The 20,237-nt window shown below is 39.2% G+C and overlaps 1 protein-coding gene across 1 annotated transcript in view; it reads right to left on the bottom strand.

Annotated features, from left to right (window-relative positions):
* Positions 1-204: 204 nt before the first annotated feature.
* LOC138708879 (collagen alpha-1(I) chain-like) overlaps positions 205-20,237 on the bottom strand; it is a 41,567-nt gene continuing 21,534 nt past the window's right edge. Inside the window, exons 2-4 of the mRNA XM_069839156.1 lie at positions 11,885-12,098; positions 7,682-7,806; positions 205-1,966 (exon numbers count right to left, since the gene is read on the bottom strand). Coding sequence (XP_069695257.1) covers positions 404-1,966; positions 7,682-7,806; positions 11,885-12,098 — 1,902 coding nt within the window. The 3' untranslated portion in view covers positions 205-403. The remainder of the gene's footprint in view (positions 1,967-7,681; positions 7,807-11,884; positions 12,099-20,237) is intronic.

The following is a 20,237-nucleotide window of genomic DNA, read 5'->3' as shown; positions in this document are numbered from 1 at the left end:
TGCCCCCAAGATACAGGCATTGCAAAGTACAGGATAATCAAAGACGGCACTGTTAAACCTCTGGCAGACATACCACCACACAACACAGACAAGCCTTGCTTGTTGATGACTCATTCTTATGAAAGAGTGACCCAGTACACACAGGTTACCTACGCTATTCAGTTTAAAGGAGCTTCATCGGACTAAGAATACTTTCCATCACACAGGCTGAAAGGCGGCATCAGTGTGTCTATGGAGTAGTGACTACTGGTACACGCTGGCCAGCAATGGCTTCCTCCTGGCCTCGATGGGCTTGTAGGCGTGCTGGTACACAGAGGCCAGCCTCCAGTGCTCCAGGTAGCCCTGCGTCGTGTGTCCAGGCCACAGACTGAAGGGTGGCGTCAGTGTGTCTATGGAGTAGTGACTACTGGTATACACTGGCCAGCAATGGCTTCCTCCTGGCCTCGATGGGCTTGTAGGCGTGCTGGTACACAGAGGCCAGTCTCCAGTGCTCCGGGTAGCCCTGCGCCGTGTGTCCAGGCCACAGACTGAAGGGTGGCGTCAGTGTGTCTATGGAGTAGCTTCTCTTGGCGAAGGGTGGCCGCGGTTTGGGCACTCGTACGGGCTTGGCCGTGTGAGGGCGCGTGCTGCCACTGTCGAAACTGTTGTTTGGCTTGCCTGCCTTGAACGCCATCTTATAGTCAGAGTGGGGACGGTGCTGGTGGTGGGCGTACTTGGGATCCCTTGTATCGCAGGCGACACAAGGTCGTCGGATCTGTTTGTGACTCGCGAGATTTGGGGAACTCTGGTGCACTTTGCGGCGCTCCAGTGTTGCGAAGTGTCTTGGTCCCCCTTCTGCACTACCGCTCCTTTTGTGCGAGATCCCCACGTTTGGGCTGCTGTTTTCTTTGCTCTCACCCCACGCAGTCCTAGGCAGAACTGTGAAAATGCTGTTCGTGTTACCAGGTGGAGCATCATAATCACTTATCCCTGGGGCTGTACCACAACCGGTTTTTCCCTGAGGTGTGCCGCATCCATTGTTTTCAACAGATGTGTTGCAGCCTTTGTTTCCTGGAGACGTGCCGCAGCCATTCTTTCCCAGAGGTGTGCCGCAGCCATTCTTTCCCAGAGGTGTGCCACAGCCATTCTTTTCTGGAGGTATGCCAGAGCCTTTGTTTTCTGGAGCTGTGCCACGGCCATTCTTTCCCAGAGGTGTGCCACTGTTGTTCTCTGTAGGAGGTGAGCTGTAGCCATTTTTGCCTGGAGGTGTGCCATGATTGTTCTTTCCTGGAGGTGTACCATCGCCTTTCTTTCCTGGCAGGGCTCCACAGCCCTCTTTGTTGTCATCACCCTTGGAGGAATGTTCAGGGGCTGGCTGATGTACAAGAGCAAACACTGCAGGGGCGGCACTACCATTGCTACCGTCAATATGTGGTGAGGGTTTGGGTTCGTCCTCCTCTCGTGGCGGCTTCAGGTCCCAGCAGATGGCCAGCTGCATGTCGGACACTCGCCCGGTGCTCGGTCGTGGAGGCAGCACGTCCTCCACCAGTCTGCGCTCCTCCTGCGCGGCAGTCTTCGGACGGTACACGCGGAGCTTGCTGCACTGTGAGGGCCCCGACGCGCCGTAGCCCCTGTACCCCACAGCAGACACCCGCGGCTGCCCCTGCTTCGCCTGCATGGCGCGGTACAGCTTGTCCTCGACCGTGTCCGGCAGGGGCTTGTGCTCCAGGTTCTCGCGATGCAGCTGCTTCGCTATCTGGAAGTTGGAGTACGCGTTCGCCAGGGGTGGCTTTGGGGATATAGGTGGGTTTGGGGGTGTAGATGCTTGGGGGAGGGGTGGTGTGTGGGGGTGAGAGTTCCGGACAGGGGGGATGGTGGCGGATTTGTTGACTGCTGTCAGTTTTGGAGGAGTGGCCGAGTGTCCGGTCACACTGAGTGACCCTGCCGTTCTTGGAGGAGTGGCTGACCCGTTGTCTTTATGGTGACCCTGATACAATAAGGAACAGGATTAAACTGTGCAAGGGTGCCGTTAGCAGTGTGTTATGGAGTTCACAAGAGAAGAAGGAAGAACATGTACTGTAAAGCACACTGTTGTAATGAGCTATATCTGCAGACCAAATATAAACATTTGTCGTGTCTCACACAGGCTGTGGACTGTGCAACATGCAGTTCGCACTCACCCAGCTAGAATAGAAAGGTTAATCAAGTATGGAACATTTCTTGTATATTACAGTTTGTACTGGGGATATACAACTTTAAAAACGGATTCAACCTGAAATTGTGGAAGTAGGTACATGCGATCTCGCGTCCTCGCAGTGATTCTCGGGACTAGTTGGAATATTTAGGCTACCTCGAAGCCTGTTGGCCACTAGTCCCACTTTAGAGTTTGTTCTTCTGCTGAAGAAACTTAGAAGTTATTGAGGAAGATGGACTTCTCAGGAGACTATTTGGACAGTTTTGAAATTCAGACAGGAAGCTAATAATGGGAGGTGCGTGACACGTGACTACAGAGGGGATCAAACAAATAGGTTGCAGTACTCACAAATGAAAGAGAAAGGCTTAATTCATAAAACTGACAGGGATGATGTAAGTATGATTGGAGACTTTTACTTGTTAACTGTGGTGTGAGGTTTCAGGATATCTGCACCATGCCATACATGCAGACTGTCCTGTCGTTAGAAGGGGGGGGCCCTCCTATATTCTCCAGTTCTAATTCCCTTTTTCTCTGTTTCCTGATAATGATGTCCAAGCTTCACATGCCTCTTCTGCATTTATATGGCTTGTGCAAAGGCCAAGAAACCTCGCTTCAACTTTAAATTGCCATGTTGTAGTCCACCTCAGATGCATACAAGACATATCCCTACTCTTGCCCAACTTTTTAATTTTTCTGTTGCATGTAAACGATTGATTGCCTCTGATTGAGGTTCTGGCTGATATGTACATCTATTATCAGGCAGTACATCTCACTTGACGATATACCCATATGTCAGAGGAAGAACAATTGTTTGTATGCAATAGAAGGGGAAAGGAACTGGCCACCCTACCCCATTATCTCCTGGCCTAGTTTGACTAAACAACAACATGTGAACGATATAGCCTACTGAAATTGTTGTTTGTTGTTTAGTCAACCGTCTAAAGACAGGTCTGAACCTCACAAGTGATGCCAATAAGCCATCACTTATGAGGCAACTAGGCTGGGAGATAATGGGGTAGGGTGGCCAGTTTCTTTCCCCCTCCATTGCACACATCGTCGATTAGCTACATATTACACTAGTCAGACTTCAAATGCATACAAACAATTGTTCGTCCTCTGACACATATCGTCAAGTGAGATGCACTGCCCGGTAATAGAGTACATATCAGCCAGAACCTCATTCAGAGACACCTACTGAAATAAGAGGCTGAAAGTCACTGGGCCCCAATCTGAACTGTATGCTGGATGTTCATGCATTTCCTAGAGAAGAACTTGCAGCATTTTTTTCTGTGTTGTGGACAAGAATCACATTCTCCAATTTTCAAGTGATGCTCAACTGCGGTGAGGGGATCCATATTATGTAGCGCTGAGGAGCAGAACCTGTTTGGCTTTCAACAAAGCCATTATGTTTAGATTATGGTGCGTAATTTATAACCTTCTATTCTGATCAACCAATTATTTACATGCATGCAATCAAATTGAAAATGTAAGCTTTTCCTCTACTTTAAATGTGATAGAGAACACAAGTAATTGCCAATATTCATTTAATCTTTTCTTTAAGCAACACAGTATATCAAACATGCACTGGTAGATTTCTCTTGGTGATGTACAGGGAATCCATCACACTGCACAGTGGGCCCACATCTAAAACAGAAGTAAACAGCACTCTTATGGCTGCCATTGAATGAGACATACTTTGTCGTATGTATTAAACAATTAATAATTGTGTTAAATAAAAGTTTTGTCGAATCTTTATGACTCTGTACACTAATGGTCTACCATGTAAAACGATCTACATCTATACAGGATGTTTCAAAATTATAAGTCAAACTGCAGGAGTGAATGAAGGGCAGTGAATCAAGGCAAAAACTCCTAATAAACATAGATCTGGAAACCAGCCATTTCCGAATTCTGTGGGGTTTTAGGTGCTCTGGGTAACGTAACAGTTGAATGCACTGGAGGAAGTGTGTGTTCATGATAAGACAGACATCAGCATGTTTTCTCATTCGAATATCCCTGGTTGTGTCTAATATGTTGACAACACTGACAGTGTGTGCCCGGAGTTTAAACAAAGCATTTCAAATATCCCCGAACAAAAACATTCAGAGATTCAAGACGGGATACCTGGAAGGCTGTGGCCGATACACCTATTGTGGAAGTTTGTGCGTAATAATTCTCGAACTTTCAAATGCAAGTGAGGTGCACTCCGTCATGCACGTACCACAGCAGTTGCCTAACTCAAAGAGACACATCATCCAAAAGCTTGTCTCGTGTTGTAAAAAAAAATGGAGGTATGCACGACCATTAATCTGCCAGGTAAAAAATGAGGTGCAAATGTACGAGTTGGTGGTCGCAGTGATGGCATATTTGGTTTCCAGATCATTGTTCATTAGAATCTTTTGCCCTTTAGTCACTCGTACAGTTTGTGCCTGTAATTCTGAAACATACTGTATTTGATGCAAACTTCGACATTTCCACTTTTAGTAAATTTTCAGTAAACTAAAATGGTTCAAGTTTAATCCTTATCATATAGAACTAGTCGAGATGTTGCTAAATATAAATAAGAAAATATGTGTACTATGAATTCTGGAAATGCCTTGTCTGGTCTTGTTTAGTTTGCAGTGAGCATTTTGCAAAAGAAAACTGAGAAAGAAAGATATTAAAAATAGATCGCATCCCTTTAGTATTTCCGAAGTATCTGAAATAGAAGCAAGGAAATCTGATTCACCAAGGAGATGATTAAACTAAATGTATCAGCTCAGATGAAACTGGTCAGGAAGAGGAAAAGGAATTGGTTGGGCACTGCCTGAAAAACTGTCTACTGAAGGATGCACTGGAAGGAATGGTGAACGGGAGAAGAGTTCGGGGCAGAAGAAGAGATCAAATTATAGACGACATTAAGATATATGGATCATATATGGAGACAAAGAGGAAGGCAGAAAAGAGGGAAGATTGGAGAAAGCTGGGTTTGCAGTGAAAGACCTGCCCTTAGGCAGAACACTATGAATAAATGGAATCAACTGAACTTAACACTGTTCACGCAGGAAACTTGAGAATAATGTTGGTAGTGGAAGGCATGCAATTAATTGAATATTTTGAGACAAATTTGTTACTGGTACTGACTCATGCTCAGGAATGTCTACATTTGATGCAATTATGGTTCTCTTTGTAAACCATTATTTACGTTGTTGTTGTTTTGTAATGCCAGGTGTTTGACAATAAAGTCATTTGACCTCTTGTATTCCAATATTTTTCAAAGATATTGTCATGATCAGCCATTGAAGCACAGATTTTGAGGTAAATCATAATTTATACACGAGAACATTCTATTGTTAGTCGGTACATTTTATTTATTATTATTATTATTATTATTATTATTATTATTATTATTATTACATTTTCTTTGTGGTTCTGGATATGTGGGCTATTAATTTTTGTTTTAACTTCCTTGTTACTGGAGATAACACTGAGCTCTGACTTTTGTTTTGGCTGGCTTTCTGCAACTAATTTTTTGTTTAAGGGTGTAGACTTGTTTATGAAATTAAAGTTGAAAATTTGGTTATTTGAAGGGCTTCAAAACTTATAGAACAGGTAGTAAGGTACATAATTAAAATATCATATTTATTGCTTAGATATTTAGTCATGCAATTGTGTATAACTTATGCTTAGCTCATTTTGATATTCCTAACTTCTAAATTTATATTTTAGGCAAAATAAAGCAGTGATCAAAGTGACCCAAACTGGCAGTGACTGGACAGAGAAAAAAGCCAAATAAGAGGTGACATGTGATATTTTCTTCGTAGAATTTGTTGTATTGTTCAAGACCAAACTGTTGAGACAATTTTGACACTTCCAGCATTACTCATAAATTATTTACAAGGACTTGAAATTACGAACTGCCTGCTTCTGCGGTAGATATGTTTAATAAATTGCCTGTTGCAGCCCAGTCTTTGAGTCTTAATAGATTTAAAATATGTGTTGAAAAACTGGCTTATTTTGAATCCAGACATTCCCCTCTCCTTGGGATGTTATCAATGCTTTCCTCCAAGTCTCGAAGCAACTATTCCCCACTCTTTTCCTGACGTCATTCTCTCCGTTCATTATCTTCGTTGAGGATTTTGACCTCGTACCTGTGGAATCTGCTGTGTCTAGATGTCTAAATGCATCCACACTCTTTTGTTCTTGACCTTTCATCTCCATCTGTTTCGAATATTTCTTTCCTTGAATGTTTGCTCACTGTCTCTTACCTTGGCTTTCAGGTCTCTTCTTTTCCTTTATTTACATTTTCCTAATTCTGTCCAGTTTATACTTTCTAGGCAAAATTCTACATCAAAGAGCTCACCATTGATTTTCAGCTTATCTTTGTATAGCTTTGCAAAATGTCCATTCTATACTAACATTTGAGCCTTGTATTAATTTTCTCTTTCCCAAAATCTTTGATTCATTATTATAAACAATTCATCAGCCATTTTAAAATATATATGATTAGAGTTTTAGTTGCTATTTTAAATGACGTCGCCTGTTTGCGGAGTTATTCTTGTCTGGAGTGAAGCAGCTGACGCGCCCTATAAATATGTCAATAGCAATTGCACTGCAAATTGTTTCACAGATATTGAATATGAACAAAATCCACCCTATATTTATGAGAAATTTCTGTGTACAGAAACAGAGGCAGTGTACTGAAAACCAATTTCTCAGGACAGGTGGACATCCCCTCCCCCCCCCCCCCCCCCGAGTTTTAAGTTTAAAGTAGATAATAATTGAGTAGTACTACTAAAACAAATGTGAAAACTGTACTTTTAATATTAGAATATTCAATTTTTATAGACGTTTAAGACTCAAATGAAACCAAGACTTTGCCCTCTGCTACATTAGTGGTTGTACCGATTGTGAAGAAAAGTACATTTTTTTCGTAATTGGTGTTATGATTTCTTTATCAATAAAGTTGGGTGTGTGTTCATTTTCCCTCACCTACGTTATACCAACAGCAAGTGTGTGTGAATTACTTATTGCATTGTATTTACTTATTCCCAGATTATAGGTTCGTCATTAAATACTCAACAAACGCACACACACAAAGTAAGATTTCTAGTTTGAATTTAATCTTAACACTCGTATAAGAAGTTAAAGCTAGACCTATATATTATATATAATTTGTTCATATCTACGTTATACTAACAACAACTGCATGTGAATTACGTAACGTATAAGTACGATACGAAGTTAAAACTAGGCCTGTGTGTGGAAAATGGGAGTGTACTGTAAAGTGGGGTAAACTTGAAATTCTTAAGAACTGGAGAACAATAACGAACTTTAAAAATATATTGAGTGCATCTAATATTGCTTTTCTATGATCAAGTTTACGGTGTGGAAAATAGTTCATTTCAGGGGGAACAGGAAGGGAGTATGCCACGCGATATATCCTGTAAGGTCTTAAACAAAACTGAAATGACTGTTCATATGATGTCATCAGAATCACCAAGAAGGCAGGCAGAGGTGCATACTCACGTGCAAGGGGCCGTTCTTGTCCTTGTCCCCGTGGGGCTGCGCACCGGGCGCCGTCAGTGGGGCGTGGGACGACCGACGCTGCCATGCCGAGAGACGCGACAGTGGCGGCTGGGCCAGCTCTGTGGCTGCAAGTCACAAAACGCGCAATCAACCAGCCATGCTCTCAGATATGCCAAAACATTCCTCACGATGGAAATATGGGACAGTCACCGGCGTAGTTCAGCCGGTAGCGCGTTTGCCTGCCGACCCAGAGTAGCGCTCGGGCGTGGGTTCGATTCCAGCTTGGGTTGGTTATCTGGTTGGGTTCTTTCACAGGTTTTCCCAACCGTAAGACGAATGTCAGGTAATCTATAGCGAATCCTCAGCCTCATCTCGCTATCACCAATTCCATTCACGCTAAATAACCCAATATTTGATACAACGTCGTTAAATATATACAGGATGGAAGTGAAATAACCGTACACAGTTTTACAGCGAATAGCTCATGTTGTGCATAACAAAAAACTGAAATGCCATATTGGTAGAAAGTTAATAGTTTTCTCAGGAAAAAATGTTTTTTTCTTCCAAATGTTTACCACCCTCTTATTCGATAACTATTGCGAATTGGATGGTGATTTTTGTCCATATCGAATAGAAAATCTAATAAAGAATCATTTATCCCTCTGTCGTATTTCAGTAGCGCGGACGGTTTTCATGTAAATTTAATTTAAAAACCACTGAAAGACGTAACCCATATCACAACATTCTAGCGCGAGACAGTACAAGTTACTCAGAGTTCGTTGACCTCTTACATCTGCTGTATTGCGGTACGAAAGGAGCCTTTTAGCGGCGGACTGCTGAACTTCCAACTTAATTTTCTAATTAACCGTGCATTTAATCACAAAATGTAACATAGGTTTTCTATTCATTTGACCGTACCCTATCTCTTCTTTCAATCTGCAAGGTTATTTCATTTATATATAGTATTCTGCCGAAGGACAGGTAATTCACTGCAAACCCAGCATTCTCCAATCGCTCCTATTTTCTGCCTTCCATTTAGTCTTCGCATATGATCCATGTCGTTAAATACCAAGGTAAAAAACACGAGTTCGGAAACGCTTTATTTCATTGTTAGAACTATTTTTCCACAACGATGACGCTAGCTAGTTCGTGTGAATATCATCACAGCAATCGTTGAAGACCACAACAGTCTGATCACATGTAGACGCTCTTGTTTACCAGAGCGTGGTGGGGTGATGTACCGTGCATTCTCTTACTCTGCGTTTCCCGCAGTTCTGGCATGGAGTGCATGTACACAACAGCTGTGATGGCATTCCACACAAAAACAAAATAGCTTGCGCATCATACAATGTAAGCAGAGTTTAGAAAAAAAGCTCTAACAAGGAAGTACAGCACTTCCGAACCCATGTTCACATAAGATATTTGTATCCCATATTATACAAAGGTGCCGGTGCGGAGTGACAAGCTCTTCACAAAGAACGTCTTATTAATAATAATAATAATAATAATAATAATAATAATAATAATAATAATGATAATAATAATAATAATAATGTATATGCCATTAATTTCTCTGATAGAAACAATTTCTGACATAGACATGAGTGAAGCAAGAGATGACGCGAATAAAATTGTAATGATAAAGGATAACTTCTTGATTCCAACAGGAGTAGTCGTTGACCGGAATGATCGTTAGTTCAGGCTTCACCATTCATGGAAGACGCAGGGTCACGGCGTGGAATACATTCTCCACGATGAACGTAGAAAAATTAATCAAAAAGCAAGAGACACTATTGAAGGGTTGTGGGCAAAAACATGGTAACCCTCATTTTGGGAAAAATTGAAACGTGGTAACCCCATGAAAGTGCATTGCATTTGCCACCAGATGGTCTAATTAGTTTAGCTCTATTCCAACGTATGGCAGTAGAATGCACAATTTGATAAGCCACATTTTGAGTGCACAAGTTGGTAACCCTCAAATGAGTACTCGAAAAATGAAATGTTGAAGTGGTGTTCGTTCGTTAAAAAGACAGAGAAAAGAAAGATTAAAATTAAGCAGTGAAGATTTGAATGGCAGTGATGTGTTATTCGAAGATTCTGGCAGCGAATACAACCCCAGGAAGCCTTTCTGACGATGGTACCGGTACCAGTAATGTAAGTAGAAAGCACTTCTAACGTTTTAGATTACATGGGTTAACATGTTATGTTCTTGAAAAAAGAACAAGTGTATTGCTTATGAATTATACATAAAACTGTAATGTAAAATACAATTTGTATTCAAAATATAATATAGGCTAGGCTTACATGCAAAAGTGGCTTCCATAACCCATTTTATATATTAATGTTGTTTACCATGTTTTGCACTTCTCAAACGTTTGCTAAAAGCGGATACACAAATTATGTTAAAGGTTGAAACAATTTTCTCTTGTAGGCTACTAAGAAAGCACAGGGAATGCTCGACAATCCACAAACAACAGAGATAGGTCCAATTGTAACCCAGGATAATGTAGAGGGAATAAGTCGTTAAAAAAACCAAAGAAAGGACAAGAAACGAAAGAGGAATGCTGGGCTTGACTACGTAACTGTTACTAATGGAAAAGTTATGGAAAATAGGACAGGACTGCGGGTGCAAAAACAATGTTATAATCAGGTTGGGAAGAACTAAGAATTTTGGGCCTTGGGGAGCTATGATCTTCAAAACTCCTACTTGCATGGACGAATCAAAGTCAAATTGTAATTAATTGATGGTGGGTCGTAGACACAAGGTGAACTGGGTGAAGAAGAAAATGATAGAATGATAAGTGAAAATTCTTTATTTTTTTATTTTGTGTTCGAAAGCAAATTTCAAAACCTTTCCTTGCATTTTTCATCAGTATTTCTTTATATAATTTGAAGGTACCGTTTATCTCTAGTACTAATCAAAGAAATTGTACCAGGAAATAAAATTATGAAAAACTGTAGGCAATGCTACATGGGCTATGTTTGTTTATTATCAATATTGCTCATTCAAAGGTTCCTTTATTGATACGTTTGGCAAAAAATAATAGTTCTCTGATATTATACTCCTGTCATAGGACATAATTACAATAAAAGTTAATAAGTTTTTTTTTTTTAGTTTGTGTAATATTATTCCATGTTCAACGTGTGTGAGAGGGAACATAGATTCATTCTCTGGTACAAAATAATTAAGGAAGTCATCATAAAATTAAAGCAGTTTGTAAAAACTAAAACAAAAATATATGTATACAGCATAGAATGGTAAGTCACTCCCAAAATATTTTTCTGTCTTAAGTCGAAAGAAAAACATGGTACTGTTCTCCAACCAGGAGATCAACCGTGAAAGGAATGTGCTTAGTATTGCGTCATCTATTGGAGTGAAGTAGATAGATAATATTACCGTTATAACGTCAGTTTAAAAACCATGCGCTCTCCTGCATTTGTTATTTCCTGTATGGAGGGATTAAAAGACCAGGAGATTAACAGTGATCTAATTTTGTAACTAGAGTAGTATAATATGTGTATATCACAGTTATCGTTTGTGCTGTGAGAGTTAGCCAATAGAAATACGAGTACCCATGTGTGTGACCTTATGACATCAACATTCATTCACAGCATTACCCCACTGCGTCTCATTCCCCAGAGACTTTCTCGTGGTTGGAGTACAGTAAACCATATATAAAAAGTTTAAAATGTTAGAAAAAAGTTCCAAAATGCTGAAAAATGGTACTTATGAGTTCTTACGACGTTTTGCTTATTAATATTTTAATTTCTGATAAATTTTCAGTTCATTTTCTTTAACGATAGATTTCAGACCATAAAAAGTGAAATTTTCTCGAAACTTGATATTTGTAGGATACCATGCTTTTACCACAACCATTTAATTGGCTACACGAGTGAGTGCTTAGGAAGAAAGTATGTCGGGAGTCTGGAAATAAAATAAACGTATCGAGATGTCTGCTACAGCCTGGAAACCACGAAGCAACCTTCACCATGCTATGATGATATACAAGCACGTTTAAGATATGTAACAAGAGTTACCTGGTGGTCTAGTGGTAATCGTATCATACATTTTTAGGCGAAAGTTACAGCTGTTTGCTTGTTGGACTGCGGGCCAGCTGAGGCGAGCAAACTCAACATTGAGGTCCGTTTGTTCATATCCTCACTGCCATTTACAGAAAGGTATGGGAAGAGCTATCAGCCTACCCAGCTTGCGGGATATCTTGTTGGGCAGGTCCCAGGTCCCCACGTAGTTGCCCCAGGCGGAGTCCCCCGGCGCCCGCTGAATGCCGGGCAGCAGGTGGCCACGCTCGTTGACGATGATGCGCGTGGGCGTCTTGCGCGGGGGGCGAGGCCGGTCGGGGTACCACTTGGGCACCTCCCAGTTGCCTAGACGCTTCGCTTTGAACTCTCGATCAAACTGTGGATCACACAAACATCCTCATGAGGAGCATGGGTAGAAACAAGCGAGGAGTATAGATGCACCCTGCTCCCGCTCGCCACTGACGATACTCAGTTCACTAACGACGCGTAGTATCATTCCGTAGGCCTGCAGTCGTGAATAGTTTGAAGAATATTGTTAGTATTTATTAATATTTTAGGTTCTGAACGAAGTAAACTATTCTGTTATTATTGTATTATTTACGTACCGGTAATGTTAATATTATGCATGCTTCCAAAAAGTAAACTCATCTGTTATTAAATAATTATCAAACAGCAGTGTGTAACACGTTTATTTTTCCCGGATTATTCTTCGTTAAATCTTAGATCATATATATATATATATATATATATATATATATATAAAACATAGCTCATCCCTATGCTAAAATCGGCAGCACTTTGAAGAGAACAACCGCCAGGATCGCCACCCGTCCGCCGTAAACGAACACGAGATGGCAGTACAGTCGCTAATGCAATTCAAATGGGAATTATGACGTGACTCCTTACGTAACAACTAGACGGCAGCATAGTAAACCTGACAAAAGTTGTTACCGTCAAAGCCTATAAGGCCGAGCTATCTGGGTATATATGATCTAGGGTTAAATCTTGACGTCTCGTGCTGCTATGCGTTCGGTTGCGTTACAGTCCAAGTTCAACATCGGAATTACGATACGAACTTCCTAGCTGTCATTACTATAGAAATGAAACATTTTCTTGAAAATAATAATTATGGGTTTAATATTATGTGCCACATACGAGATACACTATTAGATTCACAAAGTAGTTATTCACCTGATTATAGTAAAAAGTACTATATCATATTTCAGATTTACTCCAGTAACGTCTTGTGACGTAGAAGTAATATTTTCAGAGTACAAAATATATTGTTTTTATTTTTTCTGAACATAAAAGAAGTATTTCCTTTGATAAAATGAAAATGTTCATTGTTATTTGTTATAATGATGCTACAATCATAATTGTAGGGTCTATACCTTGTATGTTGTTTTTATATGTAGGCCTATACTTACTTACTGGCTTTTAAGGAACCCGGAGGTTCACTGCCGCCCTCACATAAGCCCGCCATCGGTCCCTATCCTGTGCAAGATTAATCCAGTCTCTATCATCATATCCCACCTCCCTCAAATCCATTTTGATATTATCCTCCCATCTATATCTCGGCCTCTCCAAAGGTCTTTTTCCCTCTGGCCTCCCAACTAACACTCTATATGCATTTCTGGATTCACCCATACGTGCCACATGCCCTGCCCATCTCAAACGTCTGGATTTTATGTTCCTAATTATGTCAGGTGAAGAATACAATGCATGCAGTTCTGTGTTGTGTAACTTTCTCCATTCTCCTGTAACTTCATCCCTCTTAGCCCCAAATATTTTCCTAAGAACCTTACTCTCAAAAACCCTTAATCTCTGCTCCTCTCTCAAAGTGAGACTCCAAGTTTCACAACCATACGTATGGTTTATATATATATATATATATATATATATATATATATATATATATATATATATATATATATATGGGTAAATTATTTTAGATTGTAAGTTACGAAGTTTATAATTACAAATTATTGTTTTTTTTATATTATTTTGTTGCTCTAAGGCTGTGGACGATTGTAGTACATGTTTTGTTGCTGTAGGTACTAGATTTAGTCCAGGCTCACACAACTTAACAATTTTGATACCAACTTCCTAGCATTCCTTCAGCAGATCCGAAGAAGCGAGTCTTGCAAGTAGGTTAGAAAAAGATATGCAGCCCAAAAAAAGAGGATTGGAGGCATGAGTGAGTGAGTGAGTGAGTGAGTAATATTTCGTTGTTTTACAAATTAATTCGTTCAGCTAAATGTTACACGAAGATGCAATTCCGTAGCTAACATTTACTTTAATTATTTTAGATACTTCGTTTTTCACTAGTTAAATTTGGGTAAAAATGGTTATATTGCACATGCTTCATAAATTCAGTCGTAGTTTCTGAACCCTCCCAAGGGCTTAGGACAAGACATGCCGTTAATTACGTCTTCGGTGCCAGAAATGCAGAAAACGCGTTATTTCCGCAAAACGATTAGTCTGCTGCACTTCCTGTTGTAAAATGGGAGTACTTTCTTGTGATTTAAATAAACATATAATTTGGTGCTTTGCTTTGTAAAAATGTGCCTTCTTTTTTCATGTTGGAATAATATTAACTTAAAAGATAAGAGATTTTCCATGACTACATTGTTGTATATAATAGATTGTTTAGTAAAACATAGTAACTGTGACAGACAAAAGAAAAGAATGGCATAGGACTGTCGTTCTTACTACTGTTTTGGTAGAGTAGAGTTCATTTAATACTCAATGCTCGACCATGTCGAAATGTAGTAATTATACACCTGGTAGCAGTCCTTTAATGCATGTCATTAAAGTACACCTATTCATTAAAGTTCAGGTTTTCGATTATTCTTGGATATGCAATCGAAAGACGAGGGAAACGTCACGGAGGCTAGAAATCCAATACTATCGCAGAAGGTTATGTTCTGTTACTATAATAATTAGCGTTAATTGTAAATAATATTCAAATAAATTCAATTTGTCATCTCGTTTTTCAATTCTAAATCAATTTCCAGGTTATACATTCTCTGCATTACATCAAGGTCAATGGCATTATCGTTCCTCGGAAAAAATCAATACTTTCGCGTCTGCGCACATCTCACAATTCAAGAGCTGTGAACAAGGTCACTTCCGATCTTCTGTCAGATACAAATAAAATGTATACTTCTGAATAATTTAAAGTTAGAAATATGGTCGAGCATAAAAAGTCGTATGAAACTTGCCTATAATGGTAATTAAGACGCTCGTATGAAAATTATGAAACTCGCTTGCGCTCGTTTCATAAACAAACATACTTGCATCTTAATTACTATCATTATAGGCTCGTTGCATAATGTACTATTTCGTCACAGCAGATGCCTTACGTATGAACTACAACTGCAAAGATGAATTTATTTCAATTCTTATTGATTTATGTGGGGCAAGAGTGTATTATTATTAGTATCATTATTATTATTATTATTATTATTATTATTATTATTACTTCTAGCTACAACGCGTCAGAATACAGTTCACATTACGTCGTCGGCGTTGATGTACTCATTGGCCTCACGTGCCGTAAATCTACTACACGGGACTCACAGCTTTACTTCCTTCCCACGTTGTCTCTCCCATCTGGCGCGACGCTGTAATCCGGCTTAAGGCGTCAGGCCTGATAAATTGCGACGCTTAAAACAATCAGACCACCCCTCGCAGCGACCCTCTGCACGTGCAGTGCAGGTGTCCACGGCTCATCCCCAATTACTCACCCCTCGGCTAATTGTGTCGCACATCTGCCACCCTTCAGAAAGCCATTACACAAGTTGCGATCCAACCCCGCTGCAATATTCTAATTACAGTACACGCCTCGCTTGCCCAAGTGTTAACCGCATGCCCGACGAGTCCCCTCACACATCTCGCTCTGACGTCAGACAGGCTGTACGAGCAGACATTACTTTTTGGAATCATAAAAAATTAATTTTGTGTGCAAACCAGGAAACGAGAATGTAACTTCGTGCTTGGGCGCAAAGGAGTTGACAGTTTATACATTGTAACTGATTCCTGTTTCCGCCTCATAGGCACGCGCTATCGATTATATCCGACTTAGCCCCGGTGTGCAGATTTGTACGGACTCTGACAAAATTTGAACGAAAATATAAATAATTTCTGCACAAACGATTCATTTATCCGAAACTTGGGGTCTAGAACATGATTCTTAGCTGAATTTATTATCTCATCTCACGCACGAAAGGAGAAACGGCAGCGAATTCCTAGGTCATATATCTATACTTTTGTGCATTATCACAATTAAATTTCTTAGTAGATACGCCTAACGAATATGAATAAAATCCGTCCAAAGGGAGGAATCTCTGTAAAGAAACGGCAATCTGAACCACATTTTCTTCAACAAGAGTTCTGAAGAAACAGACGCGAGGGAAAACATTGGACGACTGCTTAAACTTTGTCGTGAGGAGAGGTCTGTACTGCGCATGCGTGATAGCCGTGTCCACGAACTCTACGTAGAAATTTTTTCAAGAAGATATTCAATCATTATAGTTGGTACATTTTCGCATTTACGATAAATACTGTCAAAATAAGCAAGTTCTTAATTCCATGTTTAAAAGCATGTTAAACGTATTAGTGTAGTTTTTAATCCGAGATAAAATGCGAAATGGCATAGAAAATGTGCAACATTTTGTCTGTTTATTCTGCTCTTCTTTCAAAATAGTGAAAATGCATAAAGTTAGGAGGATATGGATTATTGCGTGTATTTGTAATTTTAGTTAATTTTTCTGTACTTAATTATATTTGAATTTCTATTAGATTCACCCATTATAAAACAATTAATTTATTTTCATGATCATGCCTTAATAATTATGGTTGAAGTTAGAGACATTTGAAAGGATAAATTACCCATAAAACGAATATCTTGAGAATCCTTCATAACATGAATTACTATCCCAGCATGTCATTGTACAGGCCAGGAACTTTTCCAAACCCACCCAACCAGCAGATCCGCTGTCACAGCAGACAATGTTAAGTTGTCACGAGGCGTTGTGAGACACTTAAGCCTAATTACTTATAAATGGCTTTTACAGAAACCGGAGGTTCATTGCCGCCTTCACATAAGCCCGCCATCGGTCCCTGTCCTAAGCAAGATTAATTCAGTCTCTACCATCATATCCCACCTACCTCAAACCCACTTGAATATTATTCTCCCATGTTGATTATATTAGTAAGTTATGTCTTCGTTTATCTATCAAGATGTGATTTATTTGGTTTTGTGTCAGTTCATCTGGAGAAGTCCAAGTATATTTATGTAAATCCTTATGCGGAAATGTTGTACTTTTCACAATTACATTTTTTAATGTTGTAAAGTTGACTAACCTAACTCCATTATCATTACTAGTAGGCCCTCTTTTCCAATAATCGATTTAAAAATATCCTCCCGTCCTACTTTAGCATTGAAATCCCCAAATAAAAATTTTCATGTGATATATAGATAACTGATTAAAAGTGTGTTGCAATTCCTCATAGAAGCTATCCTTTATATGGTCGCCAGCATTTATAATTACGATATCGCACCATCTACTCTAAATACGATAACCTATCACTGATAAATTCGATCTTCTTTTACTGCTGATTTTATTCTTTTATGGATAAATAATCCTGACCCTAACTGGTGATTATTGTTTCCTTCCCCATAATACAACAAGTAATCTCCTATTTGTGATATGCCATTCCCATCTAACCTAACCTCTCGTACTCCCACAAAGTATATTCTATATCTAGCTAGTTCTTTTGCTACTAATGTTACCCCTCCTGTTCTATAAAGACTAGTGACGTTCCAAGTACCAAATCTCAAAACCTTATTCCTTTGCTGTGGTCGTGCCAGAGAATCAGTCCTATTCCGAGGCTTATGTTGGAGTTTCGTAACAAGCTGTTTTTTACGGTGATGGACTGTTAACCCTTCGCCCAACCCCCAAGCTGGAGGACCACCCCTTATCGGCTGTCCACGACTGCTTATTCAATATATTCGCAGCTACCCTCCATATCTGGAGGCCGTCTCCTCTATCCGCAACATGAGGACGCGCCATGCAGTGGTGATAGGGACCCACAATGCATGGGTTGTGAGACACCATGAAGCAAATGCCGCGCTGCGTCTGAATCTGTGTGCACCATCTCTTCATGTTTTGTATATTAATAAAGGATGGGTTGTCTATTGACGTTGCATGTCGTTTCTCCTTCCACAAATATACCGCGTGTTTAATTTTGAATGAAGCTTTTCGTTCACGATGTCATAGGTTTGTTTTCCGAGTCAAACCAAAGACAGACGATTTAATAATTTGTGATACTTTAGAATGTCTGATTTTGTGTTTTATTATTTTTTTAATTAAGTTCATTTTCAAAAACATGTAGGTCCGATTGTCACGTGAACAAGAAAATATTCACTTTATCTGTTAACAATTCTGAGAAGGTTCCGAAGAGGAATTTGCTGGAATTGAGGCCACTCGATCAGAAATTATTCACGCAATGATCAACATCCTATCGATACGACTCTTCAATTAAAAATACTGTGCGGAAGTAAGTTACAAGAATGAATCTGTGACGTTCTGTTGTAACATTCATTTCACCCTTAAAAAATATCGAAAGAAATACGAGTAATTTAATGAGGTTTGGTTGCAATAATAGACTAACATGTTCTTTCTTATTTTTAATACACGACTGCATTCATTTGTTGACAAAACAAAAGAATAATATCCAATGTCAACGACTGACATGGCCTACATCGTTTATCTGTGCACTGAGGATTAAACTCGCTCCATAATGATGACGTTATGGATATACGAGTATAGAAACAAATACCGGAAGTTACCATTCAAAACTGAACACGTCATAGGCCTACATTCAGGTCGTTCCCGCTCGGGTTCCTTGGTTACTGTGCTAGTAAGGAAACAAAATTAATCATAAATCCTGCAGGAACTTTGGAAGGTGAATCCGAGGAAGTCCTACATGCGGGTAATTGTAAGGGTTCCCTGCCTGCACCTTCATGAGACTGCAGATGACACAAGTATAGTAATTACAGCCAATAACTCCAACACATTCCAATCTTCAACAGAGGAAATTCTCTTCAAAATATGTGACTGGTTCTCAGTCAATAAATTAATATTAAATTGTAACAAAACTAACATAATTCAATTTAAATCCTGTCCAAATTCAACCTCGCAAATTTATAACGCAATAATAATTAATAATAAATCCCTATTAGAAACAACAACAACCAAATTTCTTGGCTTAAAAATCGATAATGTGTTAAATTGGAAAAATCATATTAAAGAAATTACCCCCAAACTAAATTCAGCATGTTTTGCTATTAGATCTATGCAAAAGATAGTAAATATCAATACCTCAAAAACAATATACCTTGCATACTTCCACTCGGTAATGAGTTTTGGAATAATATTCTGGGGAAATTCCACAGATAGTAACAATATATTTCTATTACAAAAAAGAGTAATTAGAATAATAGTAGGTTCCAAATCTAGGGAATCGTGTAGGGCTATTTTCAAAAACTAAAAATAATGCCCATGGCTTGTCAGTACATCTTTTCATTAATAATCTTCCTCGTATGTAATCGTGAAAACTTTGTAACTAATTCAACAGTTCATAGCATAAATACACGTCAAAAAATGACTTTCATACTCCATCGGCAAGTCTATCGTGCTATCAAAAAGCAGTGCGTTATATGGCAGTAAAAATTTTTAATAGCCTGCCTATCGATATAAAAAATGAAACTCAAAACATAAAATTATTTAGGGCCAAATTAAAGAAGTACCTAATTTCTCACGCCTTCTATTCTGTAGGTGAATTCATGAATTCAATAACACTTCATGAAATTGATACTAAAACTTTGTGTTGTACTAGTAGACTATATTGTAAATCTCGTCTGTATATATTTCATCTAGACTGTGACTATAAATTAAGACTTTATAATAGTATTAAGTTTTTTGACTTGTTCCATATTCTAGCTGTAAGCATGTATGAATACCATGGAATGTTAATAAATACAATACAATACAATACTGTCTCGTGAGATCCATTCAAAATAGAAAATTATTATGAGATCGTCGTTGAGTCTGTTGCATTGTGTAAAGCTGATTTATGGTAGGCCTACTGTATTTTGAATAGTAAAGATTGTTTAACAGAGGTGCGTCTATGTAAGTACGACTTAACGGGCTAGCACCTTTTATTTTACACTTAGCTAACGGGCTACATTTAACATCTCACTCACCGCCTTCTTTTTTCGCCATTCATTAGTGACAGCTCCTTATAATAGGTCTATCGATCTCGCGATTTTCCTGGTGTAGCTCTTTGGCCTGCTTGTTCTGCTTCTACCGATATTTCGTTAGGAATTTCAATGCAATCCATTTATGCAAATTAATCTCAGACAAAACCATTTATAGTAAACATTTTTGTTTTATTTTCCTACCATAGTAACCGATTGTGACGTTTTTCCTATTATAGTAACTGATTA

Source organism: Periplaneta americana, chromosome 1 (assembly GCF_040183065.1).
Source record: "Periplaneta americana isolate PAMFEO1 chromosome 1, P.americana_PAMFEO1_priV1, whole genome shotgun sequence".
Lineage (NCBI taxonomy): Eukaryota > Metazoa > Arthropoda > Insecta > Blattodea > Blattidae > Periplaneta > Periplaneta americana.
Note: the sequence above shows the minus strand (reverse complement) of the source record. Positions and strands in the feature narration are given on the sequence as shown.